Source organism: Rhinoderma darwinii, chromosome 3 (genome assembly GCF_050947455.1).
Source record: "Rhinoderma darwinii isolate aRhiDar2 chromosome 3, aRhiDar2.hap1, whole genome shotgun sequence".
Lineage (NCBI taxonomy): Eukaryota > Metazoa > Chordata > Amphibia > Anura > Rhinodermatidae > Rhinoderma > Rhinoderma darwinii.
In genome coordinates this window covers 305,015,328-305,038,020 of record NC_134689.1, presented here as the reverse complement: position 1 = coordinate 305,038,020, position 22,693 = coordinate 305,015,328, and the positions used below count along the sequence as shown (strand labels likewise).

At 38.0% G+C, this 22,693-nt stretch overlaps 1 protein-coding gene across 2 annotated transcripts in view; it reads left to right on the top strand.

The window, feature by feature from the left end:
- ABHD2 (abhydrolase domain containing 2, acylglycerol lipase) overlaps positions 1–17,921 on the top strand; it is a 44,104-nt gene extending 26,183 nt beyond the window's left edge. For both annotated transcript variants that reach the window (XM_075858182.1, XM_075858183.1), the window contains exons 7-11: positions 8,412–8,504; positions 10,059–10,166; positions 11,271–11,340; positions 11,422–11,506; positions 11,640–17,921. In XM_075858182.1, coding sequence (XP_075714297.1) covers positions 8,412–8,504; positions 10,059–10,166; positions 11,271–11,340; positions 11,422–11,506; positions 11,640–11,836 — 553 coding nt within the window. In that variant the 3' untranslated portion in view covers positions 11,837–17,921. The remainder of the gene's footprint in view (positions 1–8,411; positions 8,505–10,058; positions 10,167–11,270; positions 11,341–11,421; positions 11,507–11,639) is intronic.
- Positions 17,922–22,693: the final 4,772 nt, after the last annotated feature.

Sequence of the window (22,693 nt, the reverse complement as noted above, 5' to 3'; positions counted from 1 at the left end):
GAGCCACCCAATGGCACGACCTAGCCTCAACAAGCACAAAAAACAGTCCCTCAACCGCTTCATGTGAACGGTGAGTACAATTCCACTGTACATTTTTATATTGTATTTGGGTTTTATGGATTTGTAATAGAACTAGATGTTATAAGTATTTTGAAAACATGAAGTGTGTGTATACAAGGATTCTTCTAGTACAAAGTTTACAATATCGAGACCAATATGTATTTAAAGTGCATCTGGATAAATAGCTTGAATCCTTGGGCTATGTTAGACAATTGTTAAAGGAATGTCCTGGGAAATATGTGAACTGGATAATAAATTCGTTATGTCCCATAATCCTGGGATTATTCTACTAATTTTCTGGGCATTGATATATATATATTTTATTTATAAGATCTTTAATCTATATCATAATCCTAGTAGCAAAAATTATATGCATCCAGTGAGTATAGTCCCTATAGACATGGGACCATTTTTGATATACACAATATCTAAACAAAGTTACATATAATATTAATTGATATGTATGATGCATACTAATAATTTATATAATTGATCAGTATAGATCTTTGTAGTGTTATTTTGTCTGGATATTTGAAACCACGCGATTTTGGAGAAATTGAGAAACTCTTGGACCTGTATGGAGTTGGATGACAATGTGGCTTATTTAATAATGGAACATGAGCTCTTTTTTGAGATTCAAACCTGCAGGGAAACGTGTCTGTAGATTGTATATCCAGAAAGCCTCCCTGGTCAAAAGAAGGTGTTTGAGATCCCCTCCCCTCACTGTACCTCTGACTTTCTCTATTGCGTATGTACTGAAAGAATTTATATTTCTATTGTGACATGATATAAAATGTCGGGCAGCATTGGATATATTGGTTATATTAGGATTTCTTATATAACCTAGGTGTTCTAGGATGCGTACCTTGAATTTCCTTGTTGTGCATCCCACATATTTTAGATTACATGTGGTGCATTCAATAATATATACCACGTTAGTACTATTGCAGTTGATATATGATTTGACTTGAAAATTAGTGTCCTCCATGGAATTAGAGAAATGTTTGATGGTTTTAGATATATTGCATGTTTTGCAAGGATGCACTCCACATTTAAAAAAGCCCTTATGTGTTAACCAAGTGGGTTTGGAGTTACTACATGTCAAAAGTGACGGGGACAATTTGTTGCCTAAGGTGGTTGCCCTGCGGGATACCACTCTACAACCATTTTGCAAAACTTGTTCTAATTTGGAATCTTCAAACAAAAGAGGGATATACTTTAACACTGTTTTTTTAATTAAATTGAATTGGTTACTATATTCTAGTACCAAGGTTGGCATGTTGGAATTGATTCCAACCAACTCGGTAGCTTCCGTCTTTTTGTCAACCTTTAAAAGGGAATCTCTCGTTTTGGTGCCCACTATTTTTTTGGCTCTATCTAACATCCAATTTTTATAACCTCTGGCTTTTAATTTGTGACATGTCTCAGATTCCTCTTTGGCATAACCTATTTCCGTACTGCAATTTCTTTTTGCACGTGTTAGTTCACCTACTGGTATTGCCGTGATAGTGTGTTTTGGATGGCAACTGGTGGCGTGCAAGATGGTATTCCCTGATATGGGTTTATGAAAGATTTCTGAATCAATATGGGAACCTACAGTAGATGTAAATTTTATATCGAGAAAATTGGTGGTATTTTGATTATAAGAGTAAGTGAATCTCAAATTGAGATCGTTGGCATTTAAGAATTCCAGAAATTTAGGAATGGCAGATACATCTCCCTCCCAGATGAATAGAAGGTCATCTATGTATCTGCCATACCAGTGGATGTTTTCCGCATACGTGTTGGTGGGGGAGAAGAGAAAGGACTCTTCCCACCATGCCATAACTAAATTAGCCAAGGATGGGGAAAATTTAGCTCCCATGGACACCCCTCGTTGTTGTAAGTAGAAAGCACCTGCAAAGTTGAAGAAATTGTGTGTCATTAAGAAATAGGTTATTTCTATCAAAAAGTTTTGTAATGTTTCATCAAATGAACTATACTTGTGGAGGTGATGGGTGAGAGCTTTAATAGCCACTGGATGAGGAATGCTGGTATATAAAGACACCACATCACATGTGAGCCATATATGGTTGTGATTCCAGATTTTATTGTGGAAAATAGATAGAACATCCTTTGTGTCCCTTAAATGACCCGGTACCCTAGATACAAATGGCTGTAAGAAGGAATCCAGCCATTCGGATGTTTTCTCAGTAACAAGTAACAGTAACAAGTCTATTCTCAAAAACCGCAACTATCCACGAAGATACAACTCCAGCTCACATAGGGTTAGTTTAAGCTCTACGGAGCTGGAAACTACGGATGGAGCAGAGGAGGAGTCGGATCAGGATCTCTCACAAGGTCCACGCAAACTCAGATCCAACTATGATGTCAACCCTGGTACATCAAAAAACGGGGGAAGAGGGGGGGCAAGAAACACAAGCACCCCGGAGACCATACAAACACGGAGATTAAGGAACCACAGATAACAAACCATCTCGATGTGGTGAACCTATCTTCGGTGTCACTTTCCCCCGCACAAACCAAGGTCCTTACATTAGGACTCAACTTTGTACCTAACCAGGACTTTGACATATTTAAGACCCTCCTGGATATTAATAAATTCGTCCGAAACCTAACGGTCAAAAGGCATTTTATAACATCAGAGCCTGAAAATTTAACACAAGTTGAGGAGACATCTACCATACCGGGTGAAAATCAATATAGGCGACTTATGTTTGAGGAACAGCAGACATTATTACACTTAGAAGATCTTGCCGAGGAACACACTGAAGTTGCCATCAGCAACCAGTCAACCAAGTTTGTAACCAGAAATCCTCACTATTACCCAGTACAATCCCGTACAGAGTCCATGGACAGATTCCAATATATCATGGAAAGAGAGTTACATGGAATTAAAGACCGGACAAAAAATAATGCTTCCACTCACAACCTTACCCTGGCTGAAAAACAAGCATTGAAATCCTTACAGGACAATGAAGACCTTATCATAAAGATGGCAGATAAGGGCGGTTCCATCACTGTCATGGATAAAGACATGTATATAGACCAAATAAATAAATTGTTGAGTGACACAAATACCTATACCAAATTACAACATAATCCTACTAACGTTTTTTCCTTAGAGTTGAACAATCTACTGGATAAGGGTCTGAACACGGGCATACTTACCAAGAAACAATATGATTATATGTTAGTAGAGTCTCCCGTAATACCTATACTCCATGCTTTACCCAAGACACATAAGGGTATCAATCCCCCTCCTATGAGACCTATAGTCTCAGGTATAGGTTCTCTTACTGAGAAAACATCCGAATGGCTGGATTCCTTCTTACAGCCATTTGTATCTAGGGTACCGGGTCATTTAAGGGACACAAAGGATGTTCTATCTATTTTCCACAATAAAATCTGGAATCACAACCATATATGGCTCACATGTGATGTGGTGTCTTTATATACGAGCATTCCTCATCCAGTGGCTATTAAAGCTCTCACCCATCACCTCCACAAGTATAGTTCATTTGATGAAACATTACAAAACTTTTTGATAGAAATAACCTATTTCTTAATGACACACAATTTCTTCAACTTTGCAGGTGCTTTCTACTTACAACAACGAGGGGTGTCCATGGGAGCTAAATTTTCCCCATCCTTGGCTAATTTAGTTATGGCATGGTGGGAAGAGTCCTTTCTCTTCTCCCCCACCAACACGTATGCGGAAAACATCCACTGGTATGGCAGATACATAGATGACCTTCTATTCATCTGGGAGGGAGATGTATCTGCCATTCCTAAATTTCTGGAATTCTTAAATGCCAACGATCTCAATTTGAGATTCACTTACTCTTATAATCAAAATACCACCAATTTTCTCGATATAAAATTTACATCTACTGTAGGTTCCCATATTGATTCAGAAATCTTTCATAAACCCATATCAGGGAATACCATCTTGCACGCCACCAGTTGCCATCCAAAACACACTATCACGGCAATACCAGTAGGTGAACTAACACGTGCAAAAAGAAATTGCAGTACGGAAATAGGTTATGCCAAAGAGGAATCTGAGACATGTCACAAATTAAAAGCCAGAGGTTATAAAAATTGGATGTTAGATAGAGCCAAAAAAATAGTGGGCACCAAAACGAGAGATTCCCTTTTAAAGGTTGACAAAAAGACGGAAGCTACCGAGTTGGTTGGAATCAATTCCAACATGCCAACCTTGGTACTAGAATATAGTAACCAATTCAATTTAATTAAAAAAACAGTGTTAAAGTATATCCCTCTTTTGTTTGAAGATTCCAAATTAGAACAAGTTTTGCAAAATGGTTGTAGAGTGGTATCCCGCAGGGCAACCACCTTAGGCAACAAATTGTCCCCGTCACTTTTGACATGTAGTAACTCCAAACCCACTTGGTTAACACATAAGGGCTTTTTTAAATGTGGAGTGCATCCTTGCAAAACATGCAATATATCTAAAACCATCAAACATTTCTCTAATTCCATGGAGGACACTAATTTTCAAGTCAAATCATATATCAACTGCAATAGTACTAACGTGGTATATATTATTGAATGCACCACATGTAATCTAAAATATGTGGGATGCACAACAAGGAAATTCAAGGTACGCATCCTAGAACACCTAGGTTATATAAGAAATCCTAATATAACCAATATATCCAATGCTGCCCGACATTTTATATCATGTCACAATAGAAATATAAATTCTTTCAGTACATACGCAATAGAGAAAGTCAGAGGTACAGTGAGGGGAGGGGATCTCAAACACCTTCTTTTGACCAGGGAGGCTTTCTGGATATACAATCTACAGACACGTTTCCCTGCAGGTTTGAATCTCAAAAAAGAGCTCATGTTCCATTATTAAATAAGCCACATTGTCATCCAACTCCATACAGGTCCAAGAGTTTCTCAATTTCTCCAAAATCGCGTGGTTTCAAATATCCAGACAAAATAACACTACAAAGATCTATACTGATCAATTATATAAATTATTAGTATGCATCATACATATCAATTAATATTATATGTAACTTTGTTTAGATATTGTGTATATCAAAAATGGTCCCATGTCTATAGGGACTATACTCACTGGATGCATATAATTTTTGCTACTAGGATTATGATATAGATTAAAGATCTTATAAATAAAATATATATATCAATGCCCAGAAAATTAGTAGAATAATCCCAGGATTATGGGACATAACGAATTTATTATCCAGTTCACATATTTCCCAGGACATTCCTTTAACAATTGTCTAACATAGCCCAAGGATTCAAGCTATTTATCCAGATGCACTTTAAATACATATTGGTCTCGATATTGTAAACTTTGTACTAGAAGAATCCTTGTATACACACACTTCATGTTTTCAAAATACTTATAACATCTAGTTCTATTACAAATCCATAAAACCCAAATACAATATAAAAATGTACAGTGGAATTGTACTCACCGTTCACATGAAGCGGTTGAGGGACTGTTTTTTGTGCTTGTTGAGGCTAGGTCGTGCCATTGGGTGGCTCTGATTGAAGAGTCTCATGATATGACGATATTAGGTTTTTGTTTTTTTTTGTTTTTTTTTTTATTTATTTTTTTATTTTTTTGTAATAGACATCAGCCCTGTGTATTCGAAAACTAGTTTAGTCTCCACATTCAAAATAACAATAATGAAAACATGGGGAATGTTGTGAATCATACATACTTACATTCAAAGTATGCTTTAGTACGCTATTAAAAGATCTTTCGCGATTCTTAGCCTACAATTATAGTAAGATACATTGATAGGACATCTTGATCCATACGAAACCATGCATATTTGATTTTTTATATACAATATACAAATGTTCTCGAGAGAAATGTAATTCCTATACCTTGGATATATACATATGTACTAAATTTTCAATTTCAAGTCTAATGGGTCATAGTGGCAGGGAAATTTCTTTCTTCCCTCATTCTTTTTAATCAAACCACATGTGCCAATACAATGTTCTGTTTAAATATTATATACAAGCAGATGTCTCGTTGTTTTTGTTTATATCCTAATGCGATTCAGATATATTAGAAGCTAGATTACTAGATCATGATCTGTAAATGTCTTTTTATATCTGTATTCATTTTTACTTTTATTCTTATTTCGCTTGTTATATATTTGGAATGTTTAATATATGTTTGCCCCTTTTATGCTGAGTCTATTTTCTGTTCGCTGACTATCTCAATTTGTATTTCTGGCCAGTACTCATAATAAAATCAATATCAAACGATCCAAGGTTCAACAAATACGATCTGAAAAACCAGAGCATTATATTAGTGCTCTGGTTTTGTAAAAAACCAACCAGTGGATCGCTGATACTCAGAGCCAATTTACCATGTTATGCAAAGTAACGAAAACACACTCCACCCATGTTCACTACATGGGTTAAAGTTTCCACCTGCGGAATTAATTATCAATCAATGTCAGCCTATGCTGACTCTGGAATAGTAGTTTGCTTTGTATATAAAGCAGACACAGCATTGGGGGCACTCATATTCTTTTTGCCATGATTAAGAGCAACACGCTTGCTCGAAACGCGTAGGCCAAGGTCATCCAGCCCGCTATATATACACCTTGAGACTGCGTCTCCGTGTAACTTTTAACTATTTTTTCAATAAAATTGGGAACAATTTTCCTTTTTAATCAAACACAGCGCTGGATTTTCTCTTTCTTTTTCCCCATAATTTTTGTCTGCATTCGTAAATGAAGAAGTCTTAACTCTTTTGGTAATAATTTAAAACCGGGTTTAGGAACAGCTTTATTTTGTATGATCCTCATTACCGCAACAAACGTAGAGCTTAAACTACCAAAGAAAAGTCTGTGTGTGTTGTGGCCACGACGTACATAAGTAGTCATTTTTATTTGTTTAGCACCAGCCGATTTCTCAATGCTTTACAATTGGGCAAATAACACGCAAGTAAAATGACAAGAAAGAAAAACAAATATTGAGACCAAAGGAGAACGGTCCATATTTATAAGAGCTTAGTCTCATTTTTATTGTATTATCATGCTCAGTATTTTTTATTTTTCACCCTGTACAATCCATTTCCCTTCCAATCCATCCAAGTTCTTGCTCTTTCCTGGTTTTATACATGTATTTTACGGTTTGAGTGTAAGTACGAATAAGGCCTAAAAACTGGGAGATGCACTGACGTACTTGATCCTTGTGCCTCATCTGCTCCCTCTACTGGTCCTCGGTGGTATTAACAGGTTTGTGCAGTTTGTGTGTGATGGATATTTCATGTCCCAATTGTCAATCTGTATGTTTTACTATACTAAGCACCAGTTCTATGATTTCTTTTGACATGAATTTACAAAGAAAGTAAGTTCAAAAGTGCAGTACTATTGTTCATCGGCTGTACTCTTACCTGGAGCCTCATTCGCTGATTTGCATGTTGCCTCTATTGTGGCAGGGCATAGAATGATTATTTAGTATATAGGTAATTTTCCGAATGTTCCATTATGAAATCTGAAATGTGTTCTTCCTTTTTTTTTTTCTTTTTTTTTTTTTTAAGCAGACCTTCTATAAAATGTGCCTTAGGCCCCATCGCGTTTGTGCGATCTGCCGAGCGTATACGTTTTTTTTTTGTTTTTTTTGTTTTTTTTTAATAAAAACGTGGACCATTGAAAACTTATACAAACGTGTACCATTTTCTGTTTACGTCCCTTTTTTTTTTTTTTTTTTTTTTTTTATAGCGTGTATGTTTAGCATCTATTCATACGTCGGTATAGGTTCCTGTCCGTTTTTACCTAAAGTACACGTTTTTTTTTTTTTTTTCTTAAATTGCACACTGATCGAAAAAATAAACAATGAAAAAGTGATAGATTTACTGTATGTAAACGGATATAAGCGTATAGCATTACGTTTGCCTACGTCGTCCATTGAGATAAATGCCAAGAAAAACATTTTGTCGCGTATACTTTTTTTTGAAGTACAGAATACCATAGCAGACTACGCTTTTCAGTACTTTCAAAAAACCGTATCCAAACGGATTCTATTTTGGTCTACGTTTGACCCATTATAGTCTATGTATACGCTGAGCTATACGTTTTCAATATATTTTTTTTTTTTTTGGTGTTTAAAAACATATACGCCCGGCACAAACGCGATGTGAATGGGGCCTTAGCTGTATAACTATGGCCATGATGCTCCTTAAAGCTGGGTCGTTCTACCCTGTAATAAAGTTAAAGCAATGTTTTTCTTATGGTGTTTTAATTGGCTAACGAGTCCTGTGTGCTCCTAGGTCATTCACCCCTTGTAACAGTCCATTAATTCTTGGCTTTTTCTTTCAGTGCACAGGATACCTTTCTGCAGTGGGATCAATGCCGAAGGATTTACAACTTCCTCATGGCTGATAACATGAAGAAAATCATTCTGTCTCACAGGTATAACATGTACTGAAGACACCAGTGAACCGTGACCTATGTAGATAGCAGATCACATCCGCTCATTCAGCTATTTGCACACATGATCTAATTTTATTTTTTCACATTTTACCTTGTGATTTTCGCTTCCTTACATTAAAGAGTAGTTTAGGGATTTTAAGTGAAATCCACTTTTCATGAAGGACAGCAGCCCAGAGCAATGACTTTTTAAGGTGGATCTGTTCCCACAATATGCTACTGTACTTAGGAGCAGCATATTAACATGATGGGGATGATAGGTCTGCTCGGCTGATGCCAAACGACACAAACTTTTTTTTTTTACGCCATTTGGTTATTAGCTGATGCGACAGAATACTGTGGACTTCCACCCCCGTCCCCCTCACCGAGGATTGACGACTCTTCTCCTAAATTCAGCAGACTTAACTAGGCGTATGCTGTATTCTGGCTTTAACGAAATGCCACAATTTTTTCTTTTGTGCTGTTTTGGTATAATGGTCCAGTGGACCTGTCATTATAATATTCTTTACCACTGCAATGTTCATATCCATTCCCTATGTACATATTTATCTGCGCGTGCAGCTTGTCCTTACAACTGTGAGTATGTGGACAACTCCATGCATGTTCAATGCAGTCTCCAAGTTCTTTATGAATGTGTATTACAATGTTAGTCTCTGTTCACATCTGCATCACGGCTTTTGTTTTTGACGGCTCCATTGACTTTTTTTTAATCAGATCCATCATTGTTGGTTCTTGAGGCTAACTGAAGCCATCTGATGGCATTTGCCATTAGAAAATCCGGATGAAATGAATGGGAATATTAACATAAATGTTTCTCTACATTATTCTTCATTATAGAAAAACACGTTCTCCCTGCAGAGTAGCATACCCAGAGTATACTGCTCCCTACTGGACATATAGCTGCATTCCTAGTTGCGATCAAGTGCTTTGTTAAACAGCTATTCGTTTCTCCTAGGAGAGTGGAGTCTCGTAGAAATTTTTATTTTTTTTGTCCTATACACACAAAAAAGAAAAGAAAGAGGAAATAGGTTTGCGGACCATCTGAAAGGTTGGCTTTTAAAAATGATCTACCGGTATAGACATTTAATCAGACTGCTTCCTATTCAGCATGTTAGTAAATCTCCTTGTGATCATACGATCGATCCTATTTCTCATAAAACAAAATGGCCAGATTGGACCCTTGCTGTGCCTTTTTGCACCTCTCCCGCACATTTTAGGTGATGTTTCATCAATCATGGGTGTCAGCGAGACGTTTCATTCTCTGTGTTCTGCTTTAAATATATTGATAAGCTAATTGCTTTGCATTGTATATTTTATTTTTTTTGCAAGAATTTTTTTTAGTAATCTACCAAGCTGGGGGTTAATTTCTGTCCTTGAGTTTAATAAGAACCCTTCAACCTGCTCTTATAAAGTAGGAGTGGGTGGTGAAGGCTTTTTCACTCTTCTTGATCACAAGATGTCGAGGTATGCTGACTGACTTGTATACTGGGTTGCAGTTTAAATGGATTCTTGTGAATTTATTTTTCTTTCTTTTAGAAATGCTCTGTTTACTGACAGCAGAATGAATAAAGTATTTGAAGATTCTGTTCTCAGCAGACTGTATACGGCCACGTCTCTCATGCAGATCGATGATACTGTAATGAGGTAAGTACAGGGCGCCATGCAAGACATCCAAAACTGTTCATCTTATTTATGGCCAACTGCAAATTGAAGCTTTTTTTTAATTTTTATAATTTGATAACAAATAAGTATAGCATACATTTTACATACTTGTTGAAGAGGAGAAACCAGGACTGCGCAACCACACAATATTAATCAATCAACATGAACAGGAGGTTCTTAGTTAACATTTTGATCAAATTGTATAAGCCCACTTGCCGCTTCACATCGACCTCCGATAAGTAGGTTCCTACTCTATTGGTTGCAGGACCGCATGGTAACCACAATACTGCACCCGCAGAGGGTGCAACCCAGAGGCCCAGAAGCACCCCTGCTGTCAGGCCACGCCACCTTGGCTCTGGGCTGCGGCACCACAACAAGTGAAAGGATGGAATGAACTCCCCTTTAGATGCGCCCCCAGTGGCCAACTGAAAGCACAAGAGCAGAAACACTTGGGGGCACCTCTAAAGGGGAGTTAATTCCATCTTTTCACTTGTTGCAGTGGTGTCTCTTGCTGTGGTGCTGCACTTGCGCGGGGACGTGGCCCAGCGCTAAAATGGCTTGGCCAGGCAGCAGGGGTGCTTCTGGTCCTCGGAGTTGCTCTCTCTGCGGGTGTGGTATTGTGGTAGCCATGCGGTGCTGCAACCAATAGAGTAGGGAACTACTTATCGGAGGTCACCGTGAAGTGTGTATGCATCTTGTGCTTTACTGTGAAACACAGTGAAAATCCCTTAACGTGGCTTCCAATAATCCAGGGATTCTGATATTCCAGCACTTGATTCCAACATGGAATTGCGTGGTAATCTTCATATTTGCCAAAACCAGAATAGTGAGAAGAGCGAATCTATTCTGCCACTCCTGATCGTAAAAATGCCATATTTGTGTTACTTTTTTATTCTTGTCTTGTATTGGTGCATTACAGGAACTTTTGTTTTAATTCTAGTTCTGAGATAGTCGTCGGCTAGGTCATGCCTGGGCTGATGATTTTCTTGGAAATGGTTTAAAATTAAATTGAACAATCCTGTTATGTTTGCAGTAAAGTATATTATCTACGGATATTTCATTTTCTTTGTTTTGTTTCTTCTACAGAAGGTTTCATGGCTACCAGTCTCTTAAGGAGTACTATGAGGCAGAAAGCTGCTTCAGTTATTTGCACAATGTAAGTTTGTGGTGTTTTTTTCTGTCCTATTTTGATGTATTTTTATTTGCATGTCTGAGGTTGTTCGATCTTTCTCTCTAGATTCATGTGCCACTCATGTTGGTAAACTCAGTGGATGACCCACTAGTCCATGAAAGCTTGCTGTCCATTCCAAAGTCTCTGGCGGGTAAGTGTGTCATGCATTGTGTTTAACGCTTCACCGGAGGATGCATATATGGCTTGTATATTGGTTCAGTGTGATCTTTATTTGCTCTACTATATTTCGGATTTGTTCACGATGTGTCTGATTTTATTTTTAGCCAAGAAGGAGACGGTCATGGTGGTTTTGCCACTTCACGGGGGACATCTTGGCTTCTTTGAAGGTGCAGTACTCTTTCCAGAGCCCCTAACTTGGATGGATAAGCTTCTTGTACAGTACTCCAATGCCATCTGTCAGTGGGAGAGAAATAAATTGCACTGCTCTGACAAGGAAACTGCACAGTCTGAATTAAACTAAGCACTTCAATCATCTTCCCAAAGACTTGCCTACAGAATCATCTTTTTTTTTTTTTTTATGCATTTATATTTCCTTACTAACAGTTACTGTAATTTCTTTCTTCTTTTTTGTGACTGTCTATAATTACTTGGGTCTGCCCAGATAATCTTTGCAGTAAAACTACAAGGGAAGAGGCCGTGACTCCACTGTGAGCCTACAGAGTTCCTGCATTCCCGTTCTGGCTAGTTGCTGCAGCGCTTTATGTAGTATATATATTCTATTTATTGCTGTTTGGTACAGCAAGGCCATTGTATTTCTGTCAATATATTGTCAAATAGTAGCTGAAGTAGATATCTTTCTACCCCAGGTACGCTTTGGAGTATTTAGATTTTCAATGCTGAACGTACATGGAGGTCAAGTTGACATCTGTGAGTCATTGCGTTCGTTCAGTATAACATGGATGTGTGCTATGAGGTAAGACTTGGACACCTAAAGGGAGCCAACTTTTCCTAAAATTTCCAAACGCGTCAATTGGTTTTTGGAGGTACACATTCTTCTGTTTTCATGATGGACGCAACTTTAACTGGCTCATTGATGTCAAACTGTCTTCCAGATTTGTCTGATAGAATTATTTTAGCGTTATTCTGTTTTATAATACATAGTCCAAGTAATATTCAAGTAGAAGGAAGAAACTCCACATTTTGTTAAGAATCAAATCTGCGTCATGAGCCTCACTTTTTAAAATGTGGGGGAAAGAATCTTGTAAGGAAGACCAATATGCATCCAGTTATTTCATCGGGAACTTCCGATCGGATAATGCCTCGTGTTCACATTCTAGCTCCTGCTGCAGGGCTGTGTAGTTGGCGGCCCACAAGCCTGGCCTGCTAAACTGATTTGTGGCCTTTAACATTTCTGAAAACCTTTCTCGACTTAATTGTAATACATCATTTGCTTATTCATATTTGCCTTGTGAGCAAATAGTTGGGCCTACATAGTGTAACTCCAGGCAAGAAAATAAAAAATTCTGCTTTGTGGTTAGTTCTAGAGCTTTGTGTACCCAAAGATTCCCCTAAATGAGTAAGCCTCCAAACTCTCTGGGCGCTTCCGTAGGCACCACTAGGTTGTCCTGCCTAGCGCATGTCACCCAGGTGAATGAAACTTTAGAAAGTTGGAGCTCGACAGGCCCCAAAGCTGAATTTTCATTGTTTTCCTTCCCGGAGTTGCACTTTTTGTGGCGCATTAAACTTGAGCAGGACTCTCTTGGTGAACTGATGGAGGCATTCTCATGAACGTTGCTTTGCTCTGCTAGGGAACCACAAGCAAAGTTATTGTCGTGGGTAAACTAGTGAATCCGCACATCGCCATACTTCAGTATTCCAGGCTGCACTTACTTTTTTTTAGTTTTGTGTTTTTACCAAAGTTATGGAAAGCAATCATTGACTTCCGTATTTACTAAAGGGACATTTTTTATTTTGCTTCAGTTTGCCCCAGAACAGTATAGTCCACGTAGCAACAAACCATAGAACCATTGCCGTCTTTCTTTAAGATTTGCTGTAGATTTTTGATGGAGTACTATCCGGCCTACAGTGCTGCGGTCTCCCATTTCTGATGTCCACACGATAACGTTGTGATGGCCGAAATCAATAGTTTGGTACCAAGCATAAGCTGGACCCTGCACTAGCCGTATATTCCCCAGTACATGATGTGATAACGTGGTCGTGCATGGTTTCCTCCCTGATCAGCACTTTACAGCTTCTTGGAAAACAGGGTTTTTACTTACAGGGCTTGGAAAACTGGCATCTTCTCTTTAGATGTGTTTTGTTAGCTAGCAATGTGTAGTGAGATTATTTTTGGAAACACATGTTTGTGGTATGTGTGTTTTTTATATAAATTTCTTGGTCTGAAAAGTTCCAAGAAATACGTTGTAAGTCTATACTTCTGCTACAGTTTGTGGCTTTGCTTCTATATAAAGCTGATAACCTTTCCAATGAATGTCACGTTTATTAGGACGTAGGAGAAGATGCTGTTTTCTATGTGTTGTAGGTTTCTTCTGTCTATTCTTAAGGAAACATCCAGCCGGAATGTATTTCCGACACATCAGTCTCCAGTTTGACAGGGGCCATTGAGTTCTATATCTAAAGAGCCCAGAGTTTGATAGTAAGGGGTGATGGTTTTTACTTAGAAATTTGTTTTTAGCACTTAAGTCCCTCTGTAGAACATGGTTATTGTGAGCTGAAAAAAATCTCCAGGACAGTAAATGACAATGATACCACCCTGAAATGCAGAGGGACAAGACGGTTAGCACTTAACAGTTCAATGCACCCCACACCTCATGTTCTAACCTTACCTGTTTGATTTCTTTCATGTTCGACAGTCATTTTCGATAGATAGCCGATGGCCTGAATTTATGTCTTGTGCACTGCGCTCCCTTTGAATTAGCACTTTATTCTCTTAGTCTTGTATCGAAGTACAAAAGTTGTGTTGAAGTTGCTGCTGCGCCTGCAGTAAGTATGATGTTGTAAATGTGTGCAGTCAGATACGGTGTAAACCAGTCCCGTATGAATCCTTAATTTTGCCTTAAGCCTCATTTTGTTTCCACGCATCGCATACAATGTAAAAGTCCGCTTTGAAGACCATGACAATATAACAAAAAAAAATAAAAAATCTGTGTCTACTTTGTAAATGTAATCGCAACAATGTGCGTACAGGAAAAAAAACAAAAACTCTTTTACATTAGCATTTCCTTAAAGGCAAGGGATACACCGAAGCCCATTTTATATTCAGGGTTTTATAATAGCTTCATGTTCTGAAGGGCCGCTTAATGTCAGTAACTAGAAGGGGTCCATGGGCGGCTTATGAGAGTACAATGTGTGTGTGGTGTTTTCTTCATGTAGAGTATGTGATGAGTTGTAATCTTTGTAGTGATGCTGGATTATGGTAGTATGTATAACGGTCAGTTACTTTAGTATTTGCGTCTAGTTGAGTCACTGTCCTTTTTTTTTCTTGCTTGTTTTCTGTGGTTTAACACTCAGGGATATAACTACTGCCACACACCAAAGTGTTTTAGGTTGGAACTGAGGGAATGCCGATCACAGGAAGTTAACATTCAAGCACATTAGAGATGATTTATGTTGCTACTCACCACATTGGCTGACGGGATATAGTAAACTTACTAGGGTCCGGAGGTTTTTGCTTCTGCCCTATATGTTACTGTGTCTCGGGCTGCTCCGTTTCCTTTCCCCACTTTGCAGCCACAGAAACACCAGCACTGCCTTATTTAGTAGGCCTTACATAGCATTTTGTACAGCATTTCCACCAGAATCCCAATATCCGCTATATATGCCTCGCTTGTGCTTCGGTCCTAGTTCAGGTTTTGTTGAGGGTTCTTTCACGCTATATACACCCTTATAGAAAAATAGATCTGCTGTTGAGCCACTGTGAGAGAAGGCGCCCAGATATCCAATGACTTTATTATAGGCAGCATTGCTTGGTTAATGGTTGCTCAGAAAATAGGAGCTGGCTATAGTTACTCAATAGTGTGTTGCCATGCCACTTAGTACCCAGTCATAATGAACATATATTCTATTTGTATGTGTACTTTACTTTTACATGGAGATAATCCGTAATGTTGTCCAAGGAAACTATTGCTATAATGTTTCTTAGTGATGTCATCCGTTCCTAGTGAATCCATTGGCTGATCACTTGTTGAACCTACATAATGGCTGCCACCACTGTATGTTGTGGAGTGGTCTAATGAACTTCTGTCTGAGGTTTTTCGAACTTGTACTAGGTTTCCTGTGTTTTTAAGTATTTGGTTTATGCAATACTGTCTTCTTTAAACACGCCGAGACCTTTCTGGAAAGTTCTCAGTTTGTTGCCCATTGAAGTCGCCATGTTTTTGTCAGTAAATTTGGTGAAGGTGTAGCAGACATGTGGAGTTAGTTGCTTAGGTGCTTCCAATATTTTATGAAAAGGAAACAAATATGGCCAGTGTGTCGTCTTATTTCCGGAATAACTGGACCTTCTTTTTGCCTTGAGTCTTTTCCATATTGATATTTGCCTCTATAATGTGCGTTTTTAGGTCATATGCTCTCGTTGTAGAAGACTATTCGGAGCATTATACAATTCGGTGGTCACTTGATGTAACCGTGAACAACATTTCTATCACTGATTTCCTGCCTTCTAACCAGCGCAAAGGTTTCTTGGACTGGTTACCAAAATCGTGGCTACATACCCTGCATCAAATGCTATATACATTTAGTTAAATCCAATGTTGCACATGTGTAAAAATTCCTCCTGTTACATCATATGATATTAGCAACCATTCTGTGTTTATTTGATGTATTTTGTGTATTGTTGGCAGCCATTTTTCCATCGATCAAGGTCCCACAATGGGTTGCAAAGATGCTCTATTAAAGGGGTTGTGTAAGACTAGAAAAACAGTGCCACTTTTGTCCATGGGCTTTGGCCGGTTTTACAGCTCAGAGCTGGACTACAATTTTTTGTTTTTCTATTTCATGCAATCTCAACATCTACCACCACTAACATAAAACGTTTTCCCATTGACCAATGCATTTAGTTGTAGCAGTTCTGCTGCATAAAAGTGTTGACATCCTATGTCTGTGCTCTCTTAAAATCCCCAAAATCTCTGCCTTTACTTAATTTTTGTCTTTTGATCTATTGTGTGTAGAAGCACAATTGTTGTACTGTACTTGCATTGTATCCAGTGCTTGCAAAGCAATGGCTGCCACTTTGTGTGCTATGAACAGATGATAAATTCCGTGAAAACCAGTGGCACCGATAAAGTGGCTCTGAGCAGAATGTAGTCTGTGGTTACTAGTGAACGGTCTCTCGAACACCCATTCAGCCCACTAGTAGCTAGCTGCCTCCACCACATTGGCCACGTGTTTAAGCCGAGTACAATAAGTCCTAGCTAAATCCCAGTTGTATGATCTGAAATGTTCTTTTTGTTTCCTAGTTAAATCCGATCACGATAATTTTCAATAGGGCAGCATTTATCACAATTACCATTCCTAAAATGCTGAGTTGTTCTAGAGCTCTGTCAATTCTATTTGGCATCTAGTATTCATAGTCATTGTCTCGAACAGCTGAAGGTCCCAGGATGTGGAGGAACCATACTTTGTTCTATGGTAACGCAACATACACTGTGTGTAGGCGGCCGTTTCTTGTACTAATGCCTTTAACGTTTATACTGCATGCAAAGTTTTTTTTGTTTTTGTTTTTTTTTTTAAAAAACTATTTTGCAATCAAGGATGAACATATAGGAACAAAAGCCTTTTTGGAGCAAGCCATATATCTACAGAATATAGTTTCTGTTGAAGTGCTGACTTTTGTGGTCCACACAAGCCAACATAGCGATAAGGATTTTTTCTATCACATATTAACCTGCTCGAGGAATGTACACCAACTTTTCTAATCCAGGCCCCAAAATATTGGGAAGTCTTTTTTTTTTTTTTTTCTTTATCAGTCTTTTTTTGGAACTTGACTGTTAATAGTATTACCAATCTACTTGTGTTGCGTCCTCGTCCCCAAACACATCTGCCTTAATAAGCAGGGAAAGTGGTGGTGTGTGCACGTTGTAGAGATTTCACTGTATTCTTCAGTTAGGTTGGCTTGCTCCTAATATTGGTGAAACATTTATGGTGGTTTTATTTTAGAACTTTAAATGCTGCCCTAAAATGGTTTAGTCCAGAAGCTGGCAACCTGTGACTTCTCAGGAGGCTCTTCAGTTACAGGAGTGGTCAACCAGGCCTGATAGTAGTTTCTGTTAGTCTATAACTGGAGATCGGCCACAGGTTGCCAACACCTTGGTTGTGTCTAATGTTCCTAAAACTTACTGCAGCTTTAAAAAACAAAAATAAAGCCAGTTAATTCCAGAGATATAAGATTTGCAACTTGCAATGCAATTTTCTATACACCTACTTTATCTTAAAACAGTGACTTTTTCTTGAAATGTTTTCATTGTTCTTTTTGTTTTCTTATGTGATGTATGGCGGTTCACTGCAATCAGAGTTTTTTTTTCTTTTTTTGTTACTTTTTGGGTTTAATGGAACTGAATATAAAAAATAAAGATTGTTTAATTCATTGTTGCGTATGAGTCATTTTCTTCCAAAGGAGTAGATGCCGTTATTTGTTCATTGGTAAAAACAATAACCGTGATATATTGCACAAGAAAGTTTGATTCCAGTTATACCAGTACTCCCACCATTGCATCACCTTCACCAATACGATGCACTTAAAGGGTTTTCCGGCTAATAACAGGTTTATGCTCCTTTTTAAATGTAAAGAGTTGCTTACATATAGATGGCAACTCTGGTGGTCAGATGTGCCATTCCACCCCATAGTCAGTGGTTAAGACCACCCGTCCTCTATGTCTCAGTCCTAAACACACCAAGTGTTTGACATGTTCTACTCTGATTTGACCAAATACATCTTCTTGCTTGCAAGTGGCAAGATGTAGAGGAGGGCTTGGGCTGTGCGTTCAGTAATTTACCCGTATGTTTGAATGCCCTCTGAAAGAACGGAGTGCCATGAGTGACTGGTGCCAATAACGGTGGAACAGGGCAAAATGGTGCATCTATATGTAAGTAACTCTATACATGTAAAGTAGCATAAACCTGTTGTTAGTCGGGAAGCCTCTTTTAATACCTACAGTTTGTTTGTTTTTTTACTCTTATTGTTGTGATCATCCATAACCTGTATGGTACTTAATTTCAAAAAAATTTTTTATCACCGTGAACCTACTGGGATGTTCCTAACTCCCATGTGAGCATACCCGATCTGGGTAATTTTATCTGATCACTTTGGGCATCTGTTCTGTCATATGTTCTAAGCGATATCAACAGTATGTGATGTACTGAGTGATATTGGCACGGTATCTACATTGGACATATTTGTGTATTTACCAATGGTCCGCTGTGTATGTTTCTAGACACGTGGACGTACGCAATGTACACACTGCAGTAATTGTGAAAAAAACACTAAAATTGAAAGAAAACTTGCAAAAATTTGCAGTTTTCGAAATTTAAATGTATCTAAAATAGTTGCTCATTTACATTTCCCATATGTCTCCTTTAGATCGGCATCATTTTTTGAACATCTTTTTGTTTTTCTAGGATGTTACAAGACTTAGAACTTTAGCAGCAATTTCTCACGTTTTTCAAGAAAATTTCAAAAGGCTATTTTTACCGGGCACCAGTTCAGTTGTGAAGTGGCTTTGAGGGGCCAATACAATACAAACCCCCATAAATAACCCCATTTTAAAAACTGCACCCACAAAGTATTCAAAACAGTATTTAGAAAGTTTCTTAACCCTGTTTTGCGTTTCACAGAAATGAAAGCAGTGAAGGTGAAATTTACAAATTAATTTATTTTATTTTTGCCAGATGTCATTTTAATCATTTTTTTTTTTTTTTTTCTGTAACACAAGGTTTTTTACCAGTGAAACAACTCAATATTTATTGCCCAGATTCTGCAGTATTTAGAAATATCCCACATGTGGCCCTAGTGCGGTAATGTACTGAAGCACAGGCCTCCGAAGCAAAGGAGCACCTAGTGGATTTTGGGGACTTCTTTTTATTAGATTGGCTGTTAGGCACCATGTCTGGATTGAAGAGGTCTTGTGGGGCCAAAACAGTGGAAACACCCCCAAAAAGACACCATTTTGGCAAGCTACACTCCTCAAAGAATTTATCTAGTGGAATAGTGAGCATTTTGACCGTGAATATCAACATTTTGGGGGGGTTTTTGCGCTGAAATGTTTTTGTTTTTTTTTTCTAATTTTCACAGGGAATAAAGGAGAAAAAGCACCCCAACACTTTTAACCCGTTAATGACCAGGCCATTTTGCACGTCAATGACCAAGGATTATTTTTTATTTTCTCACGGTCGCATTCCGACAGTTTTTTTTTATTCCATCGACATAGCCGTATAAGGGACGAGTTATATTTTTTAATTGCTCAATTTTTGGGTGCATATAATATATCGATTAACTTTATTGTAGGAGAGAATTGAAGATAAGCAGCGATTCCAGCATTGATTTTCACGTTATACATTTACGCCGTTTACTATGCTGTGTAAATAACATGTTACTTTTATTCTATGGCTCGGCACGATTACGGGGATACCAGTTATGTAACGGTTACATTTTTCTACATTTGCACAATAAAAACCCTTTTAGAAAAAATGTACTTGTTTTTGCATCGCTGCATTCCAAGAGCTGTAACTGTGTTTTACCGTCAATGTGGCCGTATGTGGGCTTGATTTTTGTGGACCAAGGTGTAGTTTTACTTGGTACTATTTTGGGGTACATGGAGCTTATTGATTAACATTAATTTCTTTTTTTATGCAGGGAATGCGAGAAAAAAAGAATTTTGCCATTTTTTGTTACGATCGCGGCGATACCGTATGTGTCGTTTTTATTTTGACACTTTTTACTAAGTAAAAACACTTTAGAGGGAAAAAAATAGTTTTATTTTGACTCATTTTATATATAGATAGATCGCGTGCAAACTTCTGTTTGGACAGACAGCAGGGCTCAGAATGGTAGGAACGCTATTTGGCATGCGGGCTGTGCTTGATTGATTTTTGCACACCATGTCACATCAGCAGAACTGAGGTATCGGTACAGGGGGAACCCCATATAAGTTACTCTATTTTGGAAACTACACCCCTCAGGGCATTCATCTAGGGGTGTTGTAAGCATTTTGACCCCACAGGTGTTTCATAGACTGTATTAGAATTAGGCAGTAAGAATATAGAATTACATTTTATCCAAAAATATGTAGTTTTAGCTCCCAATTTTTTGGGAGGAAAAAAAAAAACCACACAGTTTGTTACTCCATTTCTCCCGAGTATGGCAATACCCCTTAGGTGACCCTAAACTACTGTTTGGGCACATGGCAGAGCTCAAAGTGGAGGGAGCGCCATTTGACTTTTAAGGCTTATTCACACGAACGTTGTATAGGGCCATTACAGAGACGCATGTATTTCAATTCGGTCATTGTTTTAACGGATTGTGAAGGGTCTGTTGAAATATAGAACATGTCCTATTTTCTTCCGTTTTTATGGATCCCTCGATAGACTCAAGTCTGAGGGATCCGAGAAACCGGGTGCAACTCGGACGTGAAAAATGGCTGTTTGTCACATCAGAGTTTGCATTTGTTAGTGTAAATAAGCCTTTAGCGTGCAGATTTTTCTGAATTGGTGGTTGGGCGCCATGTCGCATTTCCAGAGAGCTCCCTTAGGTACCAGAGTACAGTGGAAAACCCAGAGAAGTGACCCCCATTTTGGAAACGACACCCCTCAAATCATGTGGTGGAGCGTCTATGGTCTGTTAGAGATTTATAAATGAGTCACTATTTTATATAGTGCTGCACTACAGATTTTTTAATAATTCAGCACCTTTTAATGGATGAACTGATCTCTAATGTAAGTAATCCTTTATTAGATAATATGTCGGAGACAAATCTACATTCTGTGAACATCACAGAGACTTATTGTACTCTTATCTCATTTTTATCACCCGAAGAATTTCCTAGTCCTTGAAAGAGAGTTTGCAATACTGCTACATGTACTCCAGTAAAACCAGCTGCTTCTCTTTCAGATCTTTTCTCAGTTGACCACTGAAAGTTATTTAGTCTCTATATTTAAGCAGATAATGGGAAATTCCTGAAATTCCAAGGCGTTAAGTGGCTCTGAATAGTTAGTCTGCCATCAAGGGGAACATGAAAATGAACATTTAAAGGACTGTTCTACCCCTCACTGCTCATACACATATGTCTTCAAAGTGCTAAAAGGATAATCTGCTTCTTCTACATAGCCCCAATTCTAAAGACCTACATTAAAGAAAAAAAAAAGAGGGAAGGAAAAAAGGTAAATTAGTAAAAGGGGGGCACACATGGCTTTTGTCGGTTCTATATGCAGCAATCTTGCTCGATTACTTTTACCATGACTGGGATATGTTCTAAAGGCTTTTACATTGGCCATTAATCAGGCAAATGAGCTTTCACATGAATGTTCGTTCTTGATCATTGCCCTGTGTAAATAGAGCAACGATCAACGAGTCAATGCTCATTCATCGTCTGATCTTATCGTTTATGTAGGAGAAAATATCGTTGTCTGCAGCACATCTCCCTGTTCCCATACGTTACCGATCATAGCCTCTTGTGAAAGGAGCAAACAAGTGCTGATCAACGAGATGTCTCATTGATTGGCGCTCCTTTTTACGGCCCATATTAGCCGATTTAAAAAGACCATTATTGTAGAAAGCAGACCCTGCGCATATTAGATTTGGCGGGTTTAACCCCTTATGTACTAACCTATTTTAGGCCTTAATGACCAAGCTATTTATTAAGTTATAATTTATTTTCCATTGTCGCACTCAGAGAGCTAAAATTTATTTATTTTTGCGTCGACATAGCTGTATAAGGACTTTTTTTGTGCGGGACAAGTTGTATTTTTTAATAGCACCGTTTTGGGGTACATGCAATTTATTGATTAACATCTATTAACTTTTTTTGGGGGGGATAGAAAAAAAATCCCAGCAATTTTGCCTCTTTTTGCATCCTAAATTTACGCCGTTTACAATGTTGGAATAAATAACATAGTAACTTTAGACAGCGGGTCGTTGCGATATATTAAACTTTTATATAGTTTTCTTATGTTTTACTACTTTTACACAGTAAAAACACTTTTTTTTTTTTTAAATGATTTGTTTTTTTATTTATTTGAAGAGCCATAACTTTATTTTTCTGCCGATGCAGCTCTATAAGGCCTTTTTTTTTTTTTTGCGGGACAACTTCTAGTTTTTATTGGTACTATTTTGGAGTACATGCGAAGTTTTGATCAACTTTTTATC